The sequence below is a fragment of the Erithacus rubecula genome (genome assembly GCF_903797595.1).
Source record: "Erithacus rubecula genome assembly, chromosome: 2".
Taxonomy (NCBI): domain Eukaryota; kingdom Metazoa; phylum Chordata; class Aves; order Passeriformes; family Muscicapidae; genus Erithacus; species Erithacus rubecula.
In genome coordinates this window covers 93,774,524-93,801,996 of record NC_136685.1, presented here as the reverse complement: position 1 = coordinate 93,801,996, position 27,473 = coordinate 93,774,524, and the positions used below count along the sequence as shown (strand labels likewise).

The 27,473-nt window shown below is 36.6% G+C and overlaps 1 protein-coding gene across 9 annotated transcripts in view; it reads left to right on the top strand.

The window, feature by feature from the left end:
• CDC42BPA (CDC42 binding protein kinase alpha) overlaps nucleotides 1–27,473 on the top strand; it is a 178,532-nt gene that overhangs the window by 120,468 nt on the left and 30,591 nt on the right. For 7 of the 9 annotated variants that reach the window (XM_079299015.1, XM_079299018.1, XM_079299016.1 and 4 more), the window contains 10 exons: nucleotides 2,316–2,421; nucleotides 4,154–4,278; nucleotides 11,101–11,206; nucleotides 11,692–11,840; nucleotides 12,929–13,020; nucleotides 15,574–15,650; nucleotides 16,814–16,861; nucleotides 23,779–23,898; nucleotides 24,591–24,671; nucleotides 26,666–26,771. In XM_079299015.1, the coding sequence (XP_079155141.1) occupies nucleotides 2,316–2,421; nucleotides 4,154–4,278; nucleotides 11,101–11,206; nucleotides 11,692–11,840; nucleotides 12,929–13,020; nucleotides 15,574–15,650; nucleotides 16,814–16,861; nucleotides 23,779–23,898; nucleotides 24,591–24,671; nucleotides 26,666–26,771 (1,010 nt within the window). The remainder of the gene's footprint in view (nucleotides 1–2,315; nucleotides 2,422–4,153; nucleotides 4,279–11,100; nucleotides 11,207–11,691; nucleotides 11,841–12,928; nucleotides 13,021–15,573; nucleotides 15,651–16,813; nucleotides 16,862–23,778; nucleotides 23,899–24,590; nucleotides 24,672–26,665; nucleotides 26,772–27,473) is intronic. The other 2 variants (XM_079299012.1, XM_079299014.1) reach the window with 1 other exon arrangement.

The window sequence follows — 27,473 nt, the reverse complement described above, 5'->3', positions numbered from 1 at the left end:
TTATGTGATATAAAGAAGCCTGGGGGCTGGTGTTTGTTTCAGGTCTATTTTTCTTAGTTTCAAAGCAGTAAGATAAAATATTTGGCCACTTTGCACAGATGTAATAAAGAGCTGGAGTGACAAAGTGATACCATAAAGCAGTATTTCACATTGCTTGGATGTGGTTTGCTGCAGTTTTACTGATAAAGAGAAAGCTGGGTTGTGTATATTTTCCTAACTTGAAGAGGAGACACATAGCTAAATGTTAGATGAGAGAAGAAGTTTGATGGGAGAGGAGGATGCCAGGCTTCAAAGCAAAAGCATTATTTTGATCTTGCTGCCTGTTCAAGGTAGACCTATGGGGTCTGTCACAGTTCTGTTGTTTGCTGAGTAGCTGTTTGGGTGTGATGGATTATACCCACATTCTCCTGTTTATCTTCATTTCTGTATTATACTGCAGCAATCTGACTTACTGAGGTAGTGACAATCACCAGCTGAATTAAGAACATAAAATATAGAAAATTACAAATATGTTGGGCTCTTTCACTAATCCATAGTGTCCTTAATCCACTGCCATTTATGGCTGCTTTCAGCCCTAAAGCCTTACAGGAATAATTTAAGACAAATACAGAAAAAAAAATCCAAAACAGACCCATGAAAGCTGCATAAAAGAAATTTATCAAAAGTTAGTTTGGTCTTCTGTCTGCAAAACTAGCTTTGAATCTCCACACTAAAAACAGAAGCAGGACCTGGTGTTAATTCCTATGACAGCCAGTGCTTTAATCTCTTCCTGCCATTTCCCTACACTGTTCATCATATGCATGGAATCTATTGATACAGAAAAGGAGTGGTGGTGAATTTCCAACTTGGCATTTAAACAGTGAGATAGTATGTAACTTTACTGGGATGAAGTGTTATGTTTCAAAGGATGCCCTGGCAACATAGAATTTCTCTGTAAGTCTAACATGTTGTACTGGATTTCAAAGAGTGGTTGAAGCACTAAATGAATTTCAAATTAAGAGTAGGAAATTCAAACCAGCATTGCTCTTAACTGGGTTCACTGTAACCACTGACATTTCTCATCATTGAAGGGTGTTCTCTCAATTAGGCAAAACTGCAGTAGTTGTGCATCCCAGAAAAAGAGGCAAGAATGTAATTTATGTTTGCATTGTGTGAAATTCTGATTATTATCTAGGAAAAAAATTGCAGTGCTCAAGACAAGGTTTCCCCTGGATTTTATTTTTTGCACAGTTAACCTTTAATATTGGGCACTTTTTCAAGTCTTTTCAGACTGGACAATGGTATTTGCTGAGTGGATATTTTCTATATCTGTGGCATTTACAGTATAGTTCTCTAAAGCTACTGATTAACTTTGTGCTAATGACCTGAATAATTAGTGAAAAGGTGATATGAGATGCAAGGCTCATGAATCTGAAAACAGTAGATGCAAGGTGGGAGTTACACATGTAAAACATTGCTGTTCACCACTTGAAGGTGTGCATTCCATGGGTTTTCTGGCAAACAGAGGGCCTGCAGCTTTGTTTGTTTTGAGGTTCTCATATTCATTGTGCAAGATCAAAGTTAATATTAAGCAGAATCAGCCAGGGGTTCTCCTCTACTGAGTGACATCCGTAGGAGAAGGAAAGGTTTGGGGGAAGCAGCTACTCTAAGACTTTTTCAGAAAGAATGGTCCAAGCTTGCTGTAGAATCTGGTGATATTAAGAATGTGTAATTATCCCATCTACTTTTGCTCTTAGTGAGTATATGATACCTGAATTAACAGTTCAAATATGACTTCTGGGCTGTACTAAATTGCCCAAAGACTAGCCCATATAAGATTTTCTCATCAGAGACCCAGCCCCAAGTGCTCTAATGTAATTTCTGTATTGTGTAACTTCTGTATTTTTGCTTGTCATTCTGTGTGAAACTTGGAATTACAGAAATGTGTGTGTTACAATAATGTTCATGTGAGCTGAGAATGTGCCCTGAGCATTTTACAATGTCAACACGTGCTTTGGTCTGCAGGTTACAGCTGCTCATTGTTTAAAGGATACATCTGAAGAATAAAATTTGTGTAAGTGGGTTGACAAACATTGGCTTGATGGAGCTCTGTTAGTTCTGTACTGAAAGATCCTGTACTAACTCTAAAATTCAACAGGCTGGTTTTCAGTCCTAAGATGGTGATATGTTGAACTGCTTAATTTTAATAGCCTGTGCTATTATCAATGTAGTACTTCCCTTCAACATGTGTGTGCACTGATCTCTTTGTGTTTAAATGAATAATTGGGTGGGTTAGAGTAGAAAACTTTCTAATTCTGCTTCACTTTATTTCTTAGCCAAAGTGAAAGAGAGGAATTTGAAACAGAGTTCAAACAAAAGTATGAACGAGAGAAAATCCTGCTGACAGAGGAAAACAAAAAACTTACGAATGAACTTGATAAGGTATGTGCTGATTAATTGAGCCCTGAATTTACAAATATTGTATTATATGTAGAAATTGGTCAATATGGAGCTGCATTGGTTATTACTAACTCTAAACTGAAAGCAGAAAATGATGTTACACAAAAAATTGGTGATTAATATTAGATTTGACTAGAGTATGTATATGCATCTGAATTTGAGAAGGCATATCTATGTCTATCTATATATATCTGCATATATATATGTGTGGGAATGAAATCAGATGGTCTTACCTTTTGGTAAGATTAGTTCTAGACAGCACTGTAAGCCAACAAAGAGGGATTATTTCATTGTATGACCCAAATATAAAAATGCATAGTTAATGATGTGATTACTTAGAGTACATTTGTATGTCAATCATTTGAAATACCAGGGCCCCTCCTACCCTTGGAGATTAAATGTTACTTTGAGATACTGAAAAAATACAAATGATAAGGCATATTAGCTGAAGTGCATTGAGCAAGAAATAATTATGATTCGTGCATTTGGATTGTGTCTTTATTGTTCATTTTGACAGGTTATTCAAGTTCATTGTGCATTATCCAAATCTTGCTAAACTTGTTTATTCATTTTGTAATGCATTAGATTTTCTAAAAATATGATGAAAGTACAATGTTCTTCAAAGTAAGCATGTTTGCATGTCTGTGCTCAAATTACAGTATATTTTCATACCAGTATAAGACAGACAATATATATGCCTATAAGTGAGCTTAGTCCAAGAAAACTAAGAAAGAGACTAGTCACTTTGATAGTTTTTCAGCTGTCTCTCTCTTCCCCCATTACCTTTGTATTTTTTTTTTGTCAAATGACATATAATAATAGGCATATTTAAATTTTAAGTCCATTTGAATGATAAATAGGGTGTGGAGTTAATTCATATTTGGAGTAAAAAGCAGAATAGATTTTAAATTGGCCATTCTTTTATCATTTGAATTGTTAATATATTTCAGTACTAAAAGAAGCTTTCACCTGAGATTTCATTCTCCTAAGCAGGTTTTCCTATAAAGTCTATCTGGTCTCTCATTCCAATTTGACTTTCTGAATAATTATTTAACATAATGAAGGTTTAGTTCCCAATACCAGCTTGAGTTATCTGTGGCTTTTGTCTTGCAGATTGTGCCTGTGTGAATGGCAGCAATTTGAATGAGAGAGGTTAATTGCTAGGTATAACATATTGTACTTAGAGATGTGCATTTAATTTCAATTTTCCTGTCTGCAAGTCAAACAAAAAATAAGAGAATGTGAGACACCTGGAGAATCTCAAGACTGTCTCATGCCTGTATCTGTTCAGTCTCTCTCTCTATGGTTACTAAACAAGGGAGAGGTTCAGCAGTCTTATCTGAGACATAACAATTTTTATGCCCTTGCTTTGCTCTTCTAGTGTAGATTTTTCTATACAGAACATTCCACACCTGTATAGTGTGAAGCAGAAACCTTCTAAGAGTTTTAGAGGTATTTGGAGACTTAATTCTCAGAAAACTCATTAAATTGATAGAGTGAAAACGTTGTTCAAGTCCTTAAAAGTGGCTTTTCAGTACAGCTAAGATTATACCTAAGAAGAGATTCTGGCTTTTTATGGTTAAATGCTGTTCATTGTGATGGCCAGTACCAAGCAGATACAAGGTGTGGAAGAGGAGAACATAATTTTGAGTCTGCACAGAGACAGAGTCTAAGCAGTTTATACTTTTACCTAGTTGTTTAAATTCTCCTTCAGCTCACCACCATGTTTGAGAGACTGAGTATGAACAATCGGCAGCTGGAGGAAGAGATGAGAGACCTGGCTGATAAGAAGGAGTCTGTGGCTCACTGGGAGGCCCAAATCACTGAGATCATCCAGTGGTGAGTGCTCTGCTCTCATGCCTGACAGAAACCCCTCAGCATGTGCTGGATTTTTGTCTTTGCACATAGCACTTGCAAGTGCTGAGGTGAAACCTCACACCCGTCTGGGATTCTGCTGAGGTTTTGGCTGGGATTTTAATAATGCACAAATCCAGAAAATTGTGTTCCTCCTTAAGAGTGGGAGTTTATCACCAAATAGAGCTTTTCAAAGTGCAGAAAAATCGTGGCCATTGGGTGTGGCTTTGTGGCTATGGAAGAATGCTGAAAGGAATCATGTGCTGAGCTCACGCCTCCAAGAGGGAAGAAGCCTGGGAAAAGTAGTGGCTGAGTGTTTGTGTCTCAGCATTAATTTCCTTCATCTGCTTGGCATGTGGCAGAATGAAGCAAATACTGTGCAACTTTTACGTGATTTTTTTACTAGGAGAGTATTTGAGACTACCACAAAGCCAGTCAAGTGATGTTTGTTATGGTACTTTTGCTAAATAATGATGTTATCTTTCTAGAGTCATCTGTCCAATTCTAGTAAATTAAAGAGAAGAAGAAAGGTTGAAACTATTAAGAGAAAAAATTGTGTATTCCAAGTTTTTCATCTATCTATATTTTCCCTCTTCATGACTGTTTATCTCCCCTCATCTTTAATGGTCCATTGCAGTGGTTCACATCTACAAAACCAGTTTGCATTCAGACATTTTATTTTACAGATCATCTACTAGGAAGACTTCACCATGATACACTAGTATTTTTCTGTTACTGATTGATTATTCACTCCCCATTTTTCTGTTTCATATTAGTGAAAAAATCTAATTTGTTGTGTCCAGGCAAAAATGGGAAACACTTGGTGGTCTGGTATTGTTGCAATGTTAGTTCAATTTTGTTGTCCAGATATAGAGAAGTTTGGCTTTTGAATAGTGTCATGTGAATACGGAACAAGGCAGAAGGGCCATCCTCTGAGTTTCCAGTGTGTTTTAAAAAATGTTTGTTGCATAAAAGTATGTAATGCTGATCTGTGTTAAGAAGTCAAATTTGTCTCAAGGCATTGTATTTGTAGCATTGTAGCAAAAATTTAAAGATTTAAAGGGTCTGCTTTGTGTGTGTTCCTTTTAAATTTTGTCTCTCATAACAGTAATAGTGGACAACCTGAGTCACCAAAAACCAAATATTTAACTGGTAATTTAAGCAACTTTTAATTTCTGGCCAACTGTAAATGTTTATTTAAAAAAAAATCAAGGTAACAAGTGAGACAAGTCTATAATTTCACATTCCTTATTGCTTTGAGGTAGTGCTTATCTGTCATATTACACCAAGGTAATCAAACACAATTTTCCAGATTTATATGTGAAAACACTCAGATAACTTGGCACTTTTAGAAAAAGACAAATCAGAATTAACTGTGGATTGTTCCACTTAACACAATGTAAAAATGTGCCAACAGCCATTAAGAATGTACCTTCTCCTTTGCTTTCATGAGAGTGTTTAATATTTTAAGATGTGTTACTGATGGTTCAGTCATGATAAAGCTTTCTTCATGTTAGGGATGTCACTCTAAAGGGTAAAAGGGTTTGGGCTTGAATTTTTGTTATCTCTGAAGATACATAATAAAAAAGATCAGGAGCATGCAAGACTTAACTTTGAATGACAGGCAGCATTTTACTGATCCCTTGTGATAATACAGTTTCTTCTAAATAGTACAGAACTAAAAATTAAAGAAATACGTGAAAAGGAAAATATAGAAGTACTGAGGGCAAATATTAAGGGAATTTAAAAAGTGTGGCTTGGTTCCAGGTTTTCATCATTAAACACATCTCAATTTGCCCTCCATACTTTTCTCTGCTTATGTTAAATTTTTTCCAGCTATGTGAGGCCTTATCTTAGGTCACATTTTTTCCTTGTTATGTTTAGATTTTTCCATGTGTTACCCAGATAATCTGGTCATGTCTGTCTGCTGTTCTTAGAGTTCAGCACTGCATACTGAAACTAGGCCCTTCTCTGGGGAACATGGGTGCTCTATGAAGTATTCAAGCATTTATTAAAATTATAAATATTTTAAAAGAAAAAAACCCCACATATAAGATTGGAGAAAACTAGTCCTATTTAATCAGTCACAAGCCTGTGTTTTCCATAGAAGAACATGCAGTTCTGAACATGTCCACATCTTCAGTGTGACAGTGGAATGCCAGCAAGGAAGGGGAGAATTTATGGGCTCCCTCTTCAAAACTTAACAGATTTCTCACACAATATTACATTAAAATATGTATTTGGGGTGCATTATTTCCACCTCCTAAAAACTGCTACATTCTTTTTGTGCTGTGATCCAGGAAGGATAGGAGGCAGTAGATGGAATTAATTACTGGGTTTGTGAACAGTTTGCTCAGTGGCCTGTACTAGTTCAGAGGACTTGTTTGGAGTAATACAAGCTGAAGAAGTCCCTAAATTCTTTTAAATGCTTTGCCACCTAAAGGATACCTCTAAAGAAATTACTTTGAATTCACGATTTGGATGGTTAAAATTTGTCCCTTTCTTCATGATTCCTGGGGCCCTTCTAAATTGGTACTTTTCTCAGATTTTGTAACTTGTGATTAATTTTAATGTATTATCACATTCCCTTTAGCTTTGCCCTGCTTTCTTACTCTGCTTTATTACATCTTTAGGGATAATTTATGAAAGCCTTTTAAACTTGCCATTGTTATCTCAAGATACCATAAACAAGGCAATATTTTAATATAAACACTTGAATCAAACTTTCACTGCAGATTCTATTGTGGACTCAACAGACCCTCAAGGATCATTCAGCCTTAATGGAGCTATTATATTGATGAGTTTATATTAGCCAAATCACTCATCATTCCTTGACAAGAGTAAGAAATATTGAGGCTTTTATAGTCAGCCATAAATTTTCCTATGGGAGATGGGAAAGAGATTGATTGCAGTGGAGGTTAATGCAGTCACTTTACAAAGGAATATTTTAAATAGCTGTAGTACCTTATTTCTGTGCTGTGCAGAAATGAGGTTGCAGGAAATCTTGGTAGTGATTCCCAGCATACCTGGCAAGAATCTTGACTTGGGAGGGATTAATCTAACCTAGTTGTTGAAGTCCTAAGGCAGACAACTCAATAAATCCCATAACTAGTACTCTAGAACTGTTTTTCTCACCACAGTTTGAAAAGGAAGCTTACACAACTCATATCAGATGGCTAATTCTGTATTGTTGAGTGTGTTTATGTGGATGAGCTGAATCCTACCTGTTTTACCAACAGAATGGATATTAGGCTTAGATTCAGCTGCCCAGAATCTGTCATGGTTGCTTACCACAATATTCACTCAGTATTTTCCTTATGAGTCAGATTTTTTTGTACTATTGTTAGTTTTATCTTAATTGATTTCATTGAAAAAAAAAACCCAATCCAAAACAACCACCAAAAGAAAAAAAAAAAAAAAAAAGTACCAACTACCCCCTCCCTATACTTCTAAACTAGATCAAACCTAAAAAATCCCCAAAATTAAGGTTGGAGGTTTTTTGGTTGTTTTAAAATCTGTTTGCTCACAGGAAAAAAAAGCACACACCAGTTGTGAATAAAATATAGCAAAAATTCTATGCATATTCAATTGTTAAGAGACACAAAACATGTAAAATTCTGGGATGTGCTGTGTTTGAGGTAAGAATAATCATTAGTTAATTATCTCTAAAATAGAAATTCTGGAGGCCAGGGTGAAATTTCAGGGCTTGAGAGCAGAGGGAAGTGTTAAAAAGTTTTCAAGAAGTAGTTTTAAGAAACAGAGTTTATTGGAGACACTGGGGAAAAATTAAAAATGAAGTTGGAGACTTGGAGCATACTGGTACAACAGCAGAAATTTAAAGGATTGAGAGACTAGAGGAGTCATGACTCAGATTTCCTAGGGGTTTTAAAATGAGGTTTAACAGAGCTTGGTGTAAGACTCCAGGGCTTTAAGACCACTCTGTTGAATAAAATTCTTTAGTCCTCTGGGTCCATTTTTTATTGACAAGTATCCCAGGTGGAGACCTGGTGAGTGTGACTTGCTGAGCATCCTGACAAACACCATACAGATAGCAGCCAGTGGTTATGTGGAGGTTGTCATGATGTTGGCTCCAACCAAAAAGTTGAATTTGATTTTACAGGAATTTGTACCATATTGCTCTTCTGGGTTCTTTGCATTAGGGAACTAAGCTTACAAGGGCAATTGTATTGAAAACAGAACAGTTGATCTGAATTTTCAGTGAAGAAAGAAGCGACTGGATGGAACCTGAAGAATTTTCTTCCTTAGGTCTCTTGCTGTACTTATCAGGGCTCTCTGTCAAAATGAGGACAAGGAGAGCAACATTAGTAAGAGTTAATTTGCCATTCTTGCCTTTTTTTTTTCCTTTAATTTTAGTTTTTTAAAGCCAACCAAATGGAACAACTCCAGCAAAACAGTAACAAATAAAGAAGCTCCAAGAGCTTTTGGGTCCACATAATGTTTAATGACATATGCCATTATTGAGAGAATTTTGCCATCTAGTGGACAACACAACCTCAGTTCCACATTGTACTGCTTTAATTTGCCGTCTTCCAGTTCTTGAGGAATTCCCTTGAGCTCAGCACAGATCGTAAAAATTCACATTATATTTTCATTTTCTAGATTTCTGCTTGTCTGTGGAACATGTCTCTGAGGTTTTTGCATGTGCATCTTTTCAGCATTTGAAGCCTGAGGGTTCTGTGCACCATAAACCAAATAACTGAAGTGTTTCCTCACCTTCCATCAGGAAGGATCTGTGTGGCATCATAAAATAGGTCATTAGAAAATGGACCCTTTTTTTCTTCAAAGATTTTTTTTCTCTATTAAAAATAGAGAAAATTAAATGCTGATTCCTAAATCTTGTTCCCTTCTCATACATCAGCAAAACTTACTCTCACCTTGAGGGTCTCACATCCTTTTTATTCCTGTTTAAGCTTTTTTCTTTTTACAGTATGTTTAATTATGCACTCACCACCTCCAAAAAGCATCTTTAGCTGCTTCTGACATCTTTTGCCACAGCCTAAGTGGTTTGTGTAGGCTCAGATTATCTGGTTGTCAAAATGTGTCATCCAGAATGTTATGGGAAAAGAAGCTGGTTTGCTGCTTCCATTGAGTTCTGATGTGCCTTGGGAAAAACAGTGACTCATTAATAGAAAAACTCTCACTGACTTTAATAGCCAGGACATGTAGGGTTTTCCTAGATTCCTCCCCACTTCTTGAACTAAATTATATGCAGGAGACAAAGAAGAGAAAGTTCAATAAATGCTTGTGTTTTCATGTTGGGTGTGAGATTTGTGAAAAATGGTTGGTAATTTTGCTTTTGGCTCCTCTGTATTACAGTAGCCTGTTTTCCTTAAACAAATCTTGAACAGCCCAGCCAAAAGTCACCACAACCTGCAGATATTTAGCCCGTGACTTTCACAGTGTGATTTTTGCCCTAAGGCCACTGTGGGAAAGCTCTTCAGTTCTCCCTTGCCCATGACAGTTCAAGACTATGTGCTCCCTGTCTTCCTTGCCTCCTGGCAACTGTCTATAAATCTGTGATGAATCTTTCATACTTAATGCTAAATTTGCAAGTAATGCCATTTCCATGTTCTATGTGTTTATGAACCCTGTAGTATCAATCAGAAAAACTTACATGCCTTGTAGGCACAAAGGGGGAAACACTTCCTGCTTGGAAGGTTGCTGCAAGACAAAATCATCCAGCTGGAGAACTCTCATGTCCAGTCCAACAGATTTAGGATTAAAGTTACTTTTAAAGATCAGGAAGCAAGGATAAGTTAATTCTTATTAAATTAAGTTATTTCCCCACTTTCCTATATTTTATTTAAAGCTATTTGAGGATCAGTACTTTGAGCAGATCCTAAACATTTCAGTGTTTGGTGTTGGTAAGACAGCTATGATCAAGCTGTGATATTACCTGCTGGTCTCTGAGGCAGCTCAGGGACTTGCATAAGGCTTTATATTGCAAACTGGGATTGCTCTTCTGTGGGCAGAATGAATATGTTTAGGGCCAGGCATATAAGCAAATGAGGTGGGAGGGATGGTGTTGAGGTTTTTTTTCTGTTTGTTTGTTTTAGGTTTTTCATAAGTTGCTTAGTTTCAGTGAGTTAATTTTTTTAGCAACTTTCTTTTCTATGTTAACACCTGAGGCAAAGTGAAGAAAAAACTTTCTGTTGTGATTAATCACAGAAAGTTGTTGTGCTTTCTTTGTAACTGATGATCAAAGAATCTGAAAAACAGGCATGTCTCCTTGTTGTCTTTACCCTCAGAAAACATGTCTGGATAGAAAAGGAGCTCAGTGGATGAGACAGCTCTGCTGGCTTATGCTGTTTAATGACATTAGAAGTAGACTCTCCCTGTTTAATTAGCATTTCTTGAAGTAGCATCACTGTTTAGCTACGAGTTCTCATAGTTGGTTGGTACAGTTAAGTTAACCACAACTTCCATATTATCTGGACAATTGAATGATTAATTATTGGTTGTGAATTTTGTTTTAATTTACTCCCTAAAATAGGCTGGGTTTTTTTCTCACAGTCTCAAATTCAGGTAGCTGATAGGTAATTCTTCAAATTTTCATTCTTTGTCTTAGTGATGCATATTATTTAATGGAACTCCACAGAGCAGCAAAGAATTAGTTCTGTGTGGTTTTCTGTTTAGGCTTTTGTTGTTGTTTTTATCCTTATATTTTATGACTCTTTGTATTCTATTTTTATCTGCTTCTGGTTGTTGACTTGTTGAAGGGATTTCTGTTTTTTTCTTAGGATTCTTTGGTTAAAACACCTTATGTTTTCTTATGTAATTGTTTAGGGTAAGCGATGAAAAAGATGCTCGAGGTTATCTTCAGGCCTTGGCCTCTAAAATGACAGAAGAGCTGGAAGCCCTAAGGAACTCCAGTTTGGGTGCAAGAGCTACAGTAAGACTTTACTTCTATATGTCAGAAGGTTTTTTGTTTGATAAAAGCACTAATTTGACAGTTTCAGCTGCAGCAATAATATATCTGTAGAGTCTGTTAACTGAAAGTTAAACTTTCGTGGAGCTTCTGCATATCTGAATACCAAACTTATTGTTTATCAATTAATTAAACACTAGTATCTTTATAATGTGATTTTATCTGTATTATAGTTGAAGTAGCAACTTTATAATCACATATGAATTTGTTGAAGGAAATCATGCCTATATTCATGAAAACCTTCAAATCTTTCACGTAAAATTTGTTACTTGAGTTCAGAAATGCTGCTACTAACACTACTGTTAATTTTAGATTATTTTGGAATTAACCAACTCTTATGTTAAGCACATAACAGACTAAGAAATTGAGTTGTTGAAGTTAGTTGCATTCCTCATGCTCAGCCTCCTTTCCTTTTCCTCCTTCTACTCCCTTTTCTGATTCTTTCCTAGGACATGCCCTGGAAGATGCGGCGCTTTGCAAAGCTGGATATGTCTGCAAGGCTGGAGCTCCAGTCTGCTCTTGATGCTGAAATCCGAGCCAAACAGGCTATTCAAGATGAGCTGAACAAAGTCAAAGCTTCCTGTATCTCTACAGAGTGGTAAGACTGAATTGTTCTGATGCAAATTTACTTTGATACCTCCCAGGAAATGTCATCAAATCATTATTTTATCTGCTTTGTGTGTGGAAATTTGATGATGAATGACATGCCAGGTTCATACACCCAGATGAAAGAAAACCCAACATCTCTCTTCATTGTTTAAACAGCTGAACACTTACTGGGGAAAGTTGAAATCTTGAAGACTTTCAGAGGGAACACATTCTCTTTAATAATCAATCTCTCCTAGTTGTGATAACAAACCCAAATCCATAGTTTGAGTTTGTGTCTTAGAATATATTATTTTCCATTCTGCACTGGGTTAGTGTACTAAAATCAATTACTGCATACTGATTTGCACAGGAAGAAGTAATAAAGGTTAATGGACTATTGTGAATTATTTTATTCCTTCCTCAGACCTCTCTCTTTCTCACTTCTACCTCATCACCCCCACATCAGAATTTATTCTGAGTTGCATGAATGCCTGAAACAGGGGCTGCTAGGAAGTAATTCCATTTTTAGGTGTCCAGCTTCAGGTCAGAGCACTGGTGTGTTTTGCAGCTTGAGGAGAGCAATAGGACAGAGCTGAGATTCAAGTATGTTACCTGTAAAATGTTTTTCAGGCCAGGTAATGTGATGACAGGCAGCATTGGAAATCCTATAAGAACAGGAGAACCAGTGTTTGCTTTGACAGACAAGAATGAGAAATGTGCTCAAATTGCAGAGTAGTGTTACCTCTCAGCTGTGAGTCAGAAAGCACTGAAACAACTAACTGTGAAGGAACTGAGAAAAAAATAGTTGAACTGAATCTATTAGTATCACAGGTACTTAATTAAAAATAAATTTCAATGAAAAATGTTCAACTTTTTATTACATAAAAATATATAGTCTTTTTTTCTCATTCACAGGATACAAGCTCGCACAATTATTTAGAAATTAGAAACATGAAAAACAAAAACTTATTTAATAGATAAATGGTTTTTTTCTGTTAACTATACAGATCCCTTCTGGCATTTGAAGACATCAGGAGCAAGAGTGACTTGTATCTTGGGTTCTCAATATTTACGTACTTTTTTTTTGTTCTTTTGAAGTAAATTGCAAGAATCTGAGAAGAAGAATATGGAGCTTTTGGCAGACATCGAAAGGCTGAAAAAGGAGACAGAAGAGCTTAGATCAGAAAAGGGTATGGCAACTGATATCCAAGTAAATAGTGTGTCACATTGGTGGGTGCATCTTATCAATCAAGTGTCACCTTGAAACTAAAATATGAGACCAACATGTGAGCACAACACTTGCATGTCAAGATGTACCCACAGTAGTTGCACTTGCACTTCTAATACTTGTAATATGCCTCAGTTTTGTTGGTACCTTTGAACCAGTAAGGTATTATCTGAGTTGAGACTGCATTGTTTTTATTTGGCCTGTGTTTGGTGATTTACTGCAAGAAAACTGTTAGAATGTAGATATACTTCTAACCTTTTCTGCTTTATGATGGGTGAAGGTATGTAGACATCAATACTGATCATAGTGTTGTTCATCTCTGAGTGTTTTGGGCCTCTCTACACAGGGAGTGAATAACTGCAGAGGAATTCATAGCATTTGTTTGTTTCTGGGAGAACTTCATTGATTGGATTTGCAGCCACATAGCAGCAGTGTGGTCACAAGTGCTTTGATGTGGTATTAAGAGTATGTTCTGGGCTTACTCTTGCATCTGTCCAACACTGTTTTGCATGGTTGCTGGGAGAAGAGACTTTTTTGGAAGTTCTGCAATGAAAAAAAATTAATTATGAGTTGATTAATGATTTGGCTGATTCTTTGCAGTTTCTGTAGTAGCTCCAGTATTTGTGTCTTATGAGTCTCATGGGAAGAAGTATTTTTCAGGCCAAATGGAATTATCTAATTTTCTGTAAGGAACTATATGAACTCCAGAATTTAAACACCCTGGCAACAATTGCATCATTGGGATGTCAAATACTGTTCAGCTTTTCCAACTTAATGGCCAGTCAGTCAATAAAATAGTATAGTTTGCATTCATCTCCTATATATAGGCCTCCCAGTGCTGATTGACTGCTAAGATAATTTAGCCTATACAGAACATTAAAAAATAGTGCCAATTAGCAGATAAAACTTAGGGAATTTGTACTCCCTCATCTTGATGCTTAGCACTGATACCAGGATTATGCTTCCTCCAAGTACTTGGAGAGAAAATCTTGATAGCATCTCCCTGGAGACAAAAATACTTTGTCATGTTTAGCTTTCATTTATATGTTCTTGAACTTCCTTAAATGTTATGCATGATTACTTGCCTTCTGAAATCTTCATTTGTGTTAAATAATGTTATGAATTTATAATTCATATTTTACCCTATATTTTTTCCAGTGTTTAAAACCTTATTGTTTTGGTGAAATAAACATTTACTCTTTGCTGAAAACAAGCAAGCAAAAAAAAGTACTGTTCAAGGAAACACGAGTCATGTTTCTTAACATAATTATTTTAGTATTATTCTACTGCAATTACTCAAATAGTCTGCTAGAAATACACCTTAATCTAAGTCTGTACCATCTTTAATTTGGTTTTCTCATAAAAGTAAAGATATGTTGCTGTTTGAATTATGAACCATACAGAAGATATAAATGCAGTCAAGTGGTAGAGTAACTTACAGTGTGTGGAAATTGATTTCTAGGAAGGGATTGTTTGGATTAGCACCTAATCCTTTCCTGTTTATAAATATATTCCAGAAATTTAGACAGATGAGAGAAGATGGGTGAGAGTATTCCATAAAGCTGTGGGTAATTTGAAAACTAGTTTTAGGATTTTACTGTGGTTTTGGTGTATTTATATTTTAAAGAGGAAAGGGTTTTTTGTAACTTCATTCACTCTGGGTTACATTTAGAAAATATAGAGTGATATGGATAATTAGAGCAAGCCACTGGCATTTTTAAAAAGAAATGGGTAACTTCTGATAGCATCATTGTTTTGAGATGCACACAGTCCTGCAGGCTCTGGTTATAATAAGTATATGTATGTATGTGCACATAATGTGTTTATAGCATTGAGAGGAATAGTGTTTATACACATGTGTGGAATATAAACACCCACACAGCAACTTGAATTAGACAAAAAGAAGAAATAAAAAAAATACCAGTTGGGGCAGGCTAAAGTAAGAGCTGAGGTGTGCCAGCCTCTGCAGCTCCAGGGGATGCAGTTTTCCTGCTGAGCATCACTGACATGCAGTGGTGTGACAGAAACATCAGGAGCTTCACCCAGCTTTGCTTACTGCTGGGCACTCAGCAGGGAGAGCTGGCAGGCAGGACAGAGCATGGCTCAAGGAGCTCAGCTGGTTTGGAAGAGCCATGTTTTTGTTGGCTCCAGCTGTCCTGCCATGGTGGGACATCCCAGATGTCACCAGAGCAGGTGTGGCACCTGCTGCATTAGTGTGTGATGCAAATGGATACAAACACCTTAGAAACCAGTGCCCTGTGTGTGACAGACATGGACACAAAGCCTGTTTCCACATGGAGCTCACACCACACACATCCTAGCTTGGGAAAGGTTGATTAAGCACATGCTTGTCCTTTAAAAAGTCATTTACTATGGATATTAAGCCAAGTGTGCAGCTTATTTCAAAATATGTAGGTGTTTCAGGTGGACACTCAAAACTCTGATTCAGCAAGGCAAAGGTCCTCCATAAGAAGGTAGATTTTCTGTAGCTTAAAAACCTGCTGCTGTTTTCTAGGTGTAAAGCACCAAGACTCACAGAATTCTTTCTTGGCATTTTTGAATGCGCCTACCTCTGCTCTGGATCAATTTGAAGTAAGTGCACAGCTATTCTAACTCTGTTAGTTGGTGGAACTGCTGTTGTGTGCAGGTTCTGTGCATATTTGCTGAGAGTTTGCTCCTGTATCTTAATTGTATTGCTTCAATAATATTTGTGTATAGTAATACCTGAGAATTGTTTATAATTTACAGTGCTGACTGTCTTCTCTTGAATGCTTGTAATCACAGTGAATTCCCTCTCAGATCTTGAATGCAGAAATTTGCCTGATTTTGCAGTGAGCATGAAAAGCATAGTTGTTTAAATGGCTTTCCTTTTTATTCAGAAAAATGCTAAGTAATGCAGGTAGTGGTTTGGTAATAACAAGAAAATACTAAATCATTTTTGATTGTATCCCGTGGAGTCACTGGTAAAGTTTATTAGGTTGTTTTCATAATCTGTTCATTTTACACAGATATTTAAAATCCATGTAATTGCTATATTTATCTCCTCTTCACAGATCCTTTTATTTAAAAAAATGAATCACTTTAATACCTTTGTCACTTCTAGAAAAAAGACCAGATTAGGTAGAAAGCCTGGCAGGAAAAAAATGGAAACAATACTATACGTTTATTATCTTCTTTTCTAATCAACAGTTAGCAAAGTATCATCTTTCTTTTAAAAGAACAGCTGAAGTGAAATATTGGTAAAACTGAATTCAGAGGATACAATAACCTTTACAGTTAGCCCTTAATCCAAAGTTTGTCCATTTTTTCCTGATGCAAACACAGGATCATCACGTCGAGCTATGGAAGAGCATAATCTCTGCTGTTACTGATGTCCCAAAATTCTCTTTCTTTTCATTATGTATTCACTAATTCATTGTTCTCTCTTGAATTCCTCATAATTAACACAGTTTTAAAATTTCTTTTGTAATAATTTATCTCATAAATTACTTTCAGTATAAGAATCCTGTTGAGAATATAGCAATAATATTTTATTGACTAAATGCTGGGAAAACACTGGTTTCTTTACAGATAGTGCATTAATTAATTGTCTATGAAAGGCAATTAATGAAAACTTACTGAAATTAATGAAAACTGTTACTGCCACTGATTATTTGCAGTTCTTTATTTTTGCACTTTTATTTATATTGAATAGTTTTCTTCATCCTTTTCTTTCTCTCTCTCTCTTTTTTTTACTGCTGTTTTCATTAAAATAGGATTCCTTTTCCTCCTCTTCATCCTCATTGATTGATTTTATGGATGACGTAAGTCTGACTTTCAACCCAGTAAATTCCTCAATAACAGATCAGTTGATTGATTTGGAATATTCAAACATTAATGCAGTCAACCTAAAAAATCTGCAAGTGCAGTGGAGAACTATTTCTGAAATAGCACTCTTACACCTATTTATATAGATAGGTGTTTTGTTTTGAAATAAATGCTTTTCTTTAGGTGCAGGTGAAGAATTCTAAATTGCAAACAGCTTTTCTGATGGGGAAAAGCTGCTTTTAGGCCTTGTCTATTGATATGGCCTGTGAAAAACAGCTCCAAAATCATCAGCACATTTATGTATTTAATTCTTTTGCTTCATCTTGTTCCTTTATCACGAGTTGTTTCCATAAGTTTTCTGATCACTTCTCTTAAAATGTTTCCTTTGCATACAGTTAATTTCTGTTTGCTCAAATAAAATATTTTCTGGTTTTTTGCCTGCATTGTGAGAAGTCATTTTCATTATGACTGAACTTTTTATTGCCATTTGAGATGCAAGTTTTTTGTCAGGACTTTGTTTAAATATTCCCACTAGTTAATTGCATACTAAGGGAATTGAGTTAAAAGCTGAAAATTGACTGCATTATATTTCTTCCAAACTGAAGTAGTATGCCCATGAAAGTAATTATTAATAAAATTTTGGAAATCCAGGAGTATAGAGCCCCATCCATTACAGCTCTGTAGGTATAATTGTGTGTGTGTGTGTGTGTCTGTGCTTGTAGATGTGTTTATACATATTATACATACATACATTCATGCATATTTATACATAGGTGTTTAACACAGTGTAATCCCACTGGCATTGAAATTAGATAAAATTATTATTGTTTGAGAAATGTCTGCTGTGAATGGTAATAGCAAAGAGGATGAGGTATATGGCTCTTTTCTGCTGCTTTCATTTCCTTTTACATACTCTGAAAAAATACTTTTCCTCTGGATGCTTTTTCTCTGTAAATCAGTTTTATACCCCAGACAAAATGTGAAGGTTCATCTGTGGTATCATAGTAGAAGGCATTTACCTGCTTTTTTGTATAGCATACAGAAAGCTTCTGGCTTGCTGATGCTGTTGGAATTTTCTTACACATACACACACAAATGAAAAGAAAAATGAAAAATAAAATACAGTTTCCTGTCATGTAAATCCACAAAAAAACGAATAATATTTATATTCTTTATCTACATTAAAGAAAATATGTTGTATGTTACCTGATCATTAGGAGCACTTCATTTGTATCAGCAGGTCGTTGAACAGAAATTTATCTTTTAAAATATCTAAAACACTGCCTTAAAACCTATAAAATGAGAAATAAAGGACATATGTGGCAGTTGCTGATAATGTTCTATTTTGCAAGGGGAAGCTTAGGACATAGATATTTCCTGGTTGCTGTCTAGTTAATTTTGAGAGACTTTATTCTGTATTTATTGTTGCTTGTGTTTTGGTTTTTGGGCTTTTTAAATAATGCAGCTTTTTTTTTTCCACGACAATTTTGACTTTTTTTTTTTTTTTTTTTTATTGATGCAAGTGAGTAATTTTCAACTGTGTGCTGGCATACATCCTTTAATAAAAATTCTTCTTGATTGGTTCATTCAGATCAGATCTTTACAGATACCCTTTTAGTCTTGGGTAAAGTTTCAGGTATTAATATTTATATTGTTGCATGTAGTCAGTTTTCTGCACATGGATTCAAACTTCTCCTGTTCCATCTTCAATTTGAGTGCAACAGGAGTTGTTTTTTTCTCAGTTGCACTGGGCAAATGTATGTCTCTGGGCTGGACTGGTCAGGAGCTCATGTCTAACACCAAGGCAGAATTCTCTCTCATCTGGCAAAACTGCAGAAAAGGAAGAGTTGGCTGCTCAAAGATGAGAAGAGCACCTTGCAGAGGGATACAAGACATTCTGTCTTTGTTAAAAAGAGAGATAAAGCTGTTATCTGTGTTAGTAGATGAAAAGTAATATCCTTCAGTTGTGCTGTGAAAGTCAGTTCTGGATCTTTGATTTATTGGACAATCACTTTATTCATTCATAGCATAATTTATAGTCTGAATTATCAAAATGAATGGTTATTTATGATTCAGCTCATTGAGTTGCTTTACTATCAATATACTAGATGGGCTTAAATTAAAATAAGGGTATTAAAACTCCCTGCCCCCTGGATGTGACCTCCATTCCCTTCCCTATGACTGTTTTTGGCAGAGGTTACCTTGAAAGGCAGCATTTCTTGCAGCATGTCCAGAAGAATTCACTTCTCAGTCAAACCTGAGAAATGTGAGGGTTCCTTGAGTTCTTTGTATTAAGAGTAAGGAAGATTTAGAAGTTCTCAGGTCAGTTGCATGGGGCTGAGGAAAGCCTCTCTTGCAATCAATAACCCCAAGAAAATATTTCTGTTGGCCTGGATTATTTCTTCAGACCCTGTGCTTCATTAAGGAAGGAGAGAGAGCATGTAAAATAATATGTAGATGCAGTTGCAAGGCATTCCTTACAGGATCTCTGAAGCCTGTTTATGATACAGATGCGCACACAGCAGGTTTCCTAGGGTGGGTATGTCTTGTGTGTCTGCCCTCCAACTAACAGAACTATTTATAGCACTCTCTGAATGACTGGAGTTAATTCTAATTTTCCTGATGAGGAAAACAGTAGTTTTTCAATTTGTACTGGAGAGAAATAAAAATACTGCCTCTGTAGCCTGCAGATGCTGCGGAGGAAGTGGTAACTCGCTGTTGGTTCCTGCCTTGAAAAGATGCTGGGTCAGGTTGGCAGAACTGGTGCCTAAATCCTCATAGCTGTGACATTCAGAAACAATCCTTGTATGTCCTCTGCACACAGGGGAGTTGGAGTGTTTGCAGTCCCTGAATTCCAGTCTTGGTGGGGAGGGAGGTCACCCCCAGTGACTCAAAGAGACTAAACCCTTGCTGCTGTTTCTCCTGTGTGTTGCAGGCTGTCTCAGTAACACTGTCTAGGTGTTAAGTCTCTTGTGTTCACTGAAGTGTCTGACAGTGGAAGTGTTGGATTTTGTTTCTTTGCCAGGTGGATCTTTGTGTATCTCACTAACTGTGAGAAGCAATCAACTCGTTTTATTTAAGGATGAATTTGTGATTATTTCATAACAATAAAATGGAATCCCATTTTCTCTTGACAATTTTTTTTTTCCTGCACGCTCAAAATTATTTTTTTTTGCCCTGGTGCTAACACATTAGAAATTAGAAATAGATTTCTTAAGTCCTCCTGCAGTCTGTCTTCACATGCAGTCCCCATGGGCTTTGGTTAGACTAAACAAACCTGAACTCTATAAGTAGCCACAGAATAAATGGTGTTCTGAATTCTTGTTATTGAACAGAATAAGCCATAGTGTGTGGTGAGAGCCTTGACTTTACCTGCACATTTATAATTAAGTTGAGTAAATCTGGTTCATAATGATATTTTAAATTGGACATATTGTGCCTCCAATAGATTACTTCATTCATCTTGTTCAAAGAACAGAGATGCCAACTGCAAATTGATGGTGCAGTGTAGTCTGCCATTCTGCTGCTATTGTCCAGTGTAAGACTATGGACTTGGAATAGCTGTTCCTTTTTTTTTTTTTTTTAATGTTTCTTTCTTCTTGCTGGCCCAGAATAGCTTGTTCTTAAAACACTTGTAGCAATGAACATGCTTGTATGTGTCTAAACACTCCCTCTGGAGATAGAGTGAGGAATTCTGAGGTGATGTATGTGCCACTGTTTGGTTTTGTAACATATTCTCCTCCTTTCTTTGTTAAAGCGCTCTCCTTCCTGTATTCCAGCTAACAAAGGCAGACGTGTAAGAGGCTGTCTTACTCTATGTGGCCCTTTATTTTTTGCCTGTTGTGTCCATGTTTAATGTATGGATTGTGTATTTACCTCACTGCATGTCTCGTGCTGCTGCTGCTGCTGTTTGCTGCTGCTGCTGCTGTGCTTTTTGTTGTTTTACAGCCTTGGGCTCAAAGCTTTGGGACTGTTTCATTTGGCAATCCTATGAGCAGAATATCACAGTCACTGGAGAAGATTTATTGGGTGCTTTCTCATTTCAGTGAACCCTATGAGCAGAATATCTCTTAAACTGGAGAAGATGCTTTGGGTACTTTCTCATTTTAATGTGGAAGTTCTATATGGAAGCTGATCAGGCAGATGCAGGTTGGGAAGATGAGCAATCATCAAATGAAGGCTGTTTGTTTCATTGCTCTTAGCAGAGGGCATGTGTTAAGTCATGGGAATTGCCCATAGAAGGTCAAAGTTTGGCATTTGGGAGGCACGTCACTGCAAATGATAGAAAATATCACAGTACAAAAATAAACATGAAGTGGGGAATTGAGTAAATGTAGCATCAAGGATCATAGGAAAAATCATACAAAGAAAACAGAGATGGCTGTGATGTAGCTGGTTAAGCTGGAAAAGTCTATGGTGTTTCAAAAATCAAGGTGGGTTTTTAAACACATTTTACACATTATCAAAGCAGACTTGGTGGGGATGAATCCCTACCAGTTATGCTATGTCCATTTTAATCTCATACTGCCACTTTTTGTTTCTTTTGTACTGATATGATAGAAGGGATATGTAAGCATACAAAGCATTTCTGTTGAATGTTCAATAAATAAGCAGTAATGCCCAGCAGCTCACAATTACCCATACAGTTCAAATCACACTGCTGAGTCTCTCAGGCAACCTCTCAGTAACTGGTTGTTTTTGTTGGTGGTGCCTCCAGTTCAGAAGTTGTCTCTGCTCCAGATGTGTTTGTACACTGGCCAGCTTTGTCTCAGACCTACACAGTCCTGTGTTACAATTTGGTATGAAATAGTGAAATCTGCTTTGGGTAATCCTGTGGATTAGTTTAAAACCAGTTTGAAAGGTGCTAATGTGGCTTTCATAAACTGTTGACCATAGTTGAGTCAGATTCCTTTTGTATTCAGTTCTTGCCATGAAAGCCAGGAACCCAAGATCACTGCAGCCAATACAGCTTAAGGCCCCTGTTTCTGCAATGAATGTGGTGATTCAATTCCCTTCTGCAATGGTGGATCAGGTTCTGTGTATTTTGTGGGCTTTTTGTGTTTGTAAGTAAAGTGAAAATGCTTTTGCTACTGTTTCAGCAGTTGTCTTCAACCACAAAGGCTTTGTAGCACATTCCAGAAAGGTTCCATCACTGATATCAGGCTTGTACTACATTTTTTCATAGACACCATGAAAATTCTTTGGTATGCAGATGCTGCTTTGAAAGGGAAAGCCCTTGGAGTGTCTGGAAACATTTATGAAATGATAGATTAGATCTCTGAGTTTAACGTGGAGAAGAAAAGGAGTGTCTGTTTCTTGACAGAAAAAAATTTGCCTGTAGTTACTCACTGGGTTTATTTTTTTAGTAACATTTTTAAGGAGGAGCTAGAATTGTTGGAGGTTAAGCAGTCTTTGTGTGGAGTCCAAGTTATCACATGTTTGGACTGGATTAAATAGAAGTTTAAAATAATGAAACGTGTTGCATTTGAGGATTTACTAATTAAGGCATCAGTGTTTCTAATACTGGGTAAAGCTTTCAATTATTACTTCTGATAAGTCTGAGCACAAAATGTTTGCTTTACTGCTACTTTTTGCCTCAATGCTTGAAACACATGATCTGTGTGTAGTAAACAGGTGTATGCCAGTGTGAGAATTTCCCATTTTCATTTCAGAAATACTTGCAGGCATGGTAATATGCCTAAATTGATTAAACTGATGGGTATTCTCCACCAGATAATTTTTTGAAGGGTATGGTAAAACTAGAAGCCATCAAAATTAACTCACTATTTAAAAAAAAAAAAAAACAAAACAAAACTAGCAACTGCACCTGTTCGCTACCATGACTGAGCTCCTGAAGAACAGGACTGTATGTGCATGTGTGAAATTGCCTTGGCAATATAGCTGATTCCCAAAAAGCAGTAAGGTTTGTGGGATTCTTAGTATTGTCAGTGGCAAATGAGATGAGAAACACTGGAATGTTCAAATGCTTTCTGTAAACATGACTGCATATTTTAGTTTGTCTGCAAGCTAGGCAAATCCTTGGCCATGGAGAACTGATGATAGCATTGCTCCAGAAAATAAAGGCATGCCATAGAGCCTTCTGCAGGCCTGAAGCTTTTACTTTTATTTTTAGTGGGAAAAAGCATTTTCTTTTTTTTTTTTTTCCTTAATATAATTTTGCATAGAAAACTTCTGGAGATTTCTTGTTTTCAAGGAGGACTTGAATCCTGCCTTCTCTGATTTTTTCAGCTTTACTATTAAAAGATGACTTGTTACCCAAGATACCTGTTTGTACCTATGTGCCTTGTTCAGTGTAGCTCTGTGTTGGGCTCAGTTTCATTCTATGTATCAAGGACTAGGAAAATATTCCCCAGAAGAAACTGTGTTCCTGGTTAAGGATGTTTCTGTAGTTCAGATGGGGTGCAAAACCCTCTCAGTTCCCTGTGGATATAGTTAGGAGGATATATACTGCTCTGCCTTTTCTCCTTGTTTTCTCCTGAATATATTGGCAGGATTTTACATGGGCTATGTGGAAATTCACTTCTGACAAATCCGTGTTACCAGTGGACAAAACCCAGTAGCTTTTAGAAATATTCACCCTTGAAAAAAAGCTGAATTACAAGTGTCTTTGAGTGGTTATCAGGGCCCTGAACTAGCAGCTCTTATGCATGTGCTCACCTGTCAGCAGAAGCCTTGGTGTGTTTACATGCAACAGTTTTCATTCCATTTTGCTGCTTTTAGATAGAAAGTTGCTTAAGACTGAATTTTTACTCTCAGTTCTGTCTTAGGAATTCTACTGCTCCCATATCTTATTTTGGTAAGAGTTGAGAATTCTTTTTAAATGATGTCTTTGATTTATTTCTTCGGTTGTTGTTTTGTTTTTTTTTTTTCCTCTCTTGAATTGTTCTTGTAGATTGATTCAGTTGAGAATTTTACATTGTCTAATACTCCATCACGGGATGAAGACAGCAAGTCTCACCTCCATTCAAGATCAAGGTCTCCTTCTACAGCCAGTGAGATTGAACCAATTGAGGTACTTGAAAGATATTTGTCTTTTTTTTGTTTTTTTTTTTAGGAGCAACAGTTTCACTTGTATAAAAATGACTCCTGTAAATCTTTTGTTTAGGGTGAAGCTCATTCTTCTGCAGCAAAACTGTTCAGGACTTTGTAATAGCCTTTTGCACTAGTGGTGAACTGTGTTTTGGGGGACATTGCATTTCCTTTCACATATGGTTAATCTAATAGGGATGGGAACTATTATTAATCAATCAGTTATTAGTTATGGTCTCTCTTCATAACATATTCTCAGTCATGAATATTTAAGAAGTGTTGGAACAAAGATCATGTTACAATGTAGTTTATAAAAACACACTTTGAAGCCCTGCTGGAAGTCTTGTCATTACAAAACATTAGCCAGACTCTGCAACTGTAATAATATATTTATATAAGAGTTTATTCCCTTTCCCTGTTAAAAAAAATTATTTTATATTAGAAAATATCCAGTCAAATATTTCAGATACTGTGAAGTTGGTTCTGACATTTGGAAGGTGAATCTTGCTGAGAAATAAGATATGTTTTTTTGAGTCCTGCATTAATCAGTTTAGTTTCATGGCTTGAATGCTGGGGGATGGGGTGAGTGGGACAACATACTTTTCTTCCTTTATCCAGGCTTTGTTTGATAGTGTGTTCTTGATGTCTGATTGACCCTTTGGGGACTCTGTTCAGGTTGCAGATCACCCTCCCCGTTCAATTCACACCCCGACCATGAGGACAGCCTATATTGGCTCGGGACTCTCTGCACCAAAGGTACCCTGTCAGACATTCACACTTGTGTGTAGCAAGGGGAGGGTGTCACTCCTGGGCTGCAGCTTCAGGAGAACTGATTGTCACACTGATCTTACCAGAACTGCCTAGAAGGGGTGCTGATGTGCAAGCTCTCTGAAGTTTAAAACCCTTCATTCTTACATTATGGAGTGTGACAAGCTGCACTAGGAATTCCACAGGCTTTTGATTGTAGGAAAAACAATTATTTGGGCATTAGAAAGAGGTACATGATCCAGAATGTGAAGAAAAGAAAGTGCCATCCTAGGAAAAGAGTGTTTTCTGGCATGTGTCTGACCAACATGCCTCTGCTTTTTGCATACAAGAAAGTCTCTGATTAGCATGTCTGTTTAATCTTAAGAGGAGGCAAAGAGTAACCCTAAAAATGAAACCACAGATTTGCCTGTTTTTAAGCAGTATAAAGAGATTACCAGTTTTTCTCTCATGTGGCTTTTACCTGCATAAATACTGATTTTCCATCAGTTGTTGAAATCATTTTGCTGTTGCCAAATAAACCAGTGTATGCTAATTCCTGATGGATTATGTCTATTCAAGCAAATGAAGAATAAATACAAACTATTAAAGGAAAAAATTCTTATGAAAGTTTTGAAAATGACTCAATGGTTTAGGAATCTTCTGTATATTTCAAAATGGCAGGTTTTCCTGCAACTAATAATGAAGTAAGGAAGGCTTTCTAATAGATCTATTTCTCTACTTTGGTAAATTACAAAGTAGCAGAAGATTCATTTGTGTAAAGGAAAGCGAGAAATTTTGAGCAGACAGTGTTCTGTTGGCATCATCTTAGTAGATCAATTTTAAAAGATACTGTAAGTGCACTTGGAATCACAAGAAATTGACTTTACTGTGCACGTAATGTGATTTTTTGCAAACATTTTGCTCAGTAAGTAATGACTTTCTTTATAATTTATTATGTCCCCTAAAGAACCTTCTTACTTTTTGATTGCATCAGTGTTTAAAGCTGGGTATTGTTTTCCTGCAAGTCTCAAAACAGAACATTCTGTAGATTGAAAGCTGCAGTTGTAACAGTAAAGCTGTCATTAAATATGGGCAAGTTTGAGCCCTTAGTTGGGATATCTTATTCTCTGAAAAACAAGAAAGTGAGTAGAATTTTAACATGCCTACTCTCCAAGGTAGTCTGAAAAATGGTCGTTTCACATGATCAGGTTTTTTTGGACAGTCTTTGCAATCACCCTATGCTCTGGCTTTTCTCCCCAGTAGTTACTTCACTGGGAGTTTTATAGAAAAGCAAAGCAGCTTCCTGGATTTTATATAAGGCCATCTGTGAATCATCCTGCCACATTACATAGGCATTTAGCCTTTATACAGCAGTATGAGCACGTCCATCCTTGTGGAGAGGGAGCAAATGGAACCACTTACTCATGCACTCTGTGTTCCCAAGGAGTAACAGGAACAGAAATCCTTTCAAAATCAACGTCAGTTCTTGCCTTTAGATTGGATGTTCTCAACTGCCTCTGCTAAGCACCATAAAAGGGGACTCTCTCAGGGTTTTCTGGCATAAAATACCAAATTTTGAAAGTTTTAAATATTTTTCTTTTAACTAAGGCAATACTCCTGACAGAGGAGCACTGAATTTGCAGCTTAGAAAATACTGTTATGAGTTGACCTGGGCTGACAGTCAGGTGCCCACCAAGCACATGCTTATAGACATTCAGCTTCTAATGGGTAATAGAATCATTTTGGCAGTTTTCCTATCTGCAATGGAAGCAAACTCATGTTCTGAGACAGGGTCCAGTTTCCATGGCTTTGTTTACAGAGGATGCTTTAAATTATCAACAACAAGCACTGTGATAAGGAAAATTTTTTTGACTCAGATCTCATTTCAGCAAACATAAACAAGCCACCTTATTAAATGAACCTCTGCACTCTTGTCTGTGGAAGAAATAACTGTACTTGAGAAGTGTTACAAGTGGTAACATCCTTGTCTGCTCGTTTCACAGCCTAAAGCTCACCAGTTTGTAGTGAAATCGTTTAACACACCAACAAAATGCAATCAGTGCACATCCCTGATGGTTGGTCTGATACGACAGGGCTGTACTTGTGAAGGTAAGCACTTGGGAGAGCAAAAACAAGTGTGAACTGAAGTTCTTATAGATGCAAATGGCTTAGGAAATGTAGTGTGGTGATGCTGGAGTCTTCTGCTTATATGTTGAATAACAATATATTCTCATGCTTCAGTCTTTTAACATAAAATCCAAACACTTTGAACATACATAACAGATTGCCCAGTTTTCTGGGGACTCTTATTCCAGTTGGCTGTAGAAGAGCTTCATTCAGTTTACTCTAAATAGCAATAAGTGGTCAAGTGGTCAAGTATACACTCAGCAGCTTTGATATATGTTGCAGGGCAAAATTTAAGACATCTATTCTGACTTATTCCAGAAAGAAGAAAAATTGGTACTGAATGGCAGTTATTCTTGTTTGTATGCACACAGAATTGTGCTTATTATTTTAAAGAATGTTCCAGTTTTTTTGTTCACTAGTAGAGGTGGCCCTAGAGGACGTCACAGAGAGTATCTTAGGCTCTTTTTTATCTGAATGAAATCAGGTGTATCCATAAACTATCTGGAAAAGAAATTTGGAATTTAGAGCAGATAAAAACAGGAACTGTTTTATGTGCCGACGTTTATTTCTGTCTGTAGAAAAATTCAGTGAGATTATTCAGATGCTGGTCAAAAAAAAGAAAAGGGATTTCTTTGTAAATCTCATCATCATTATCACAGCTTCTGCATTGCATGAGAAATAACC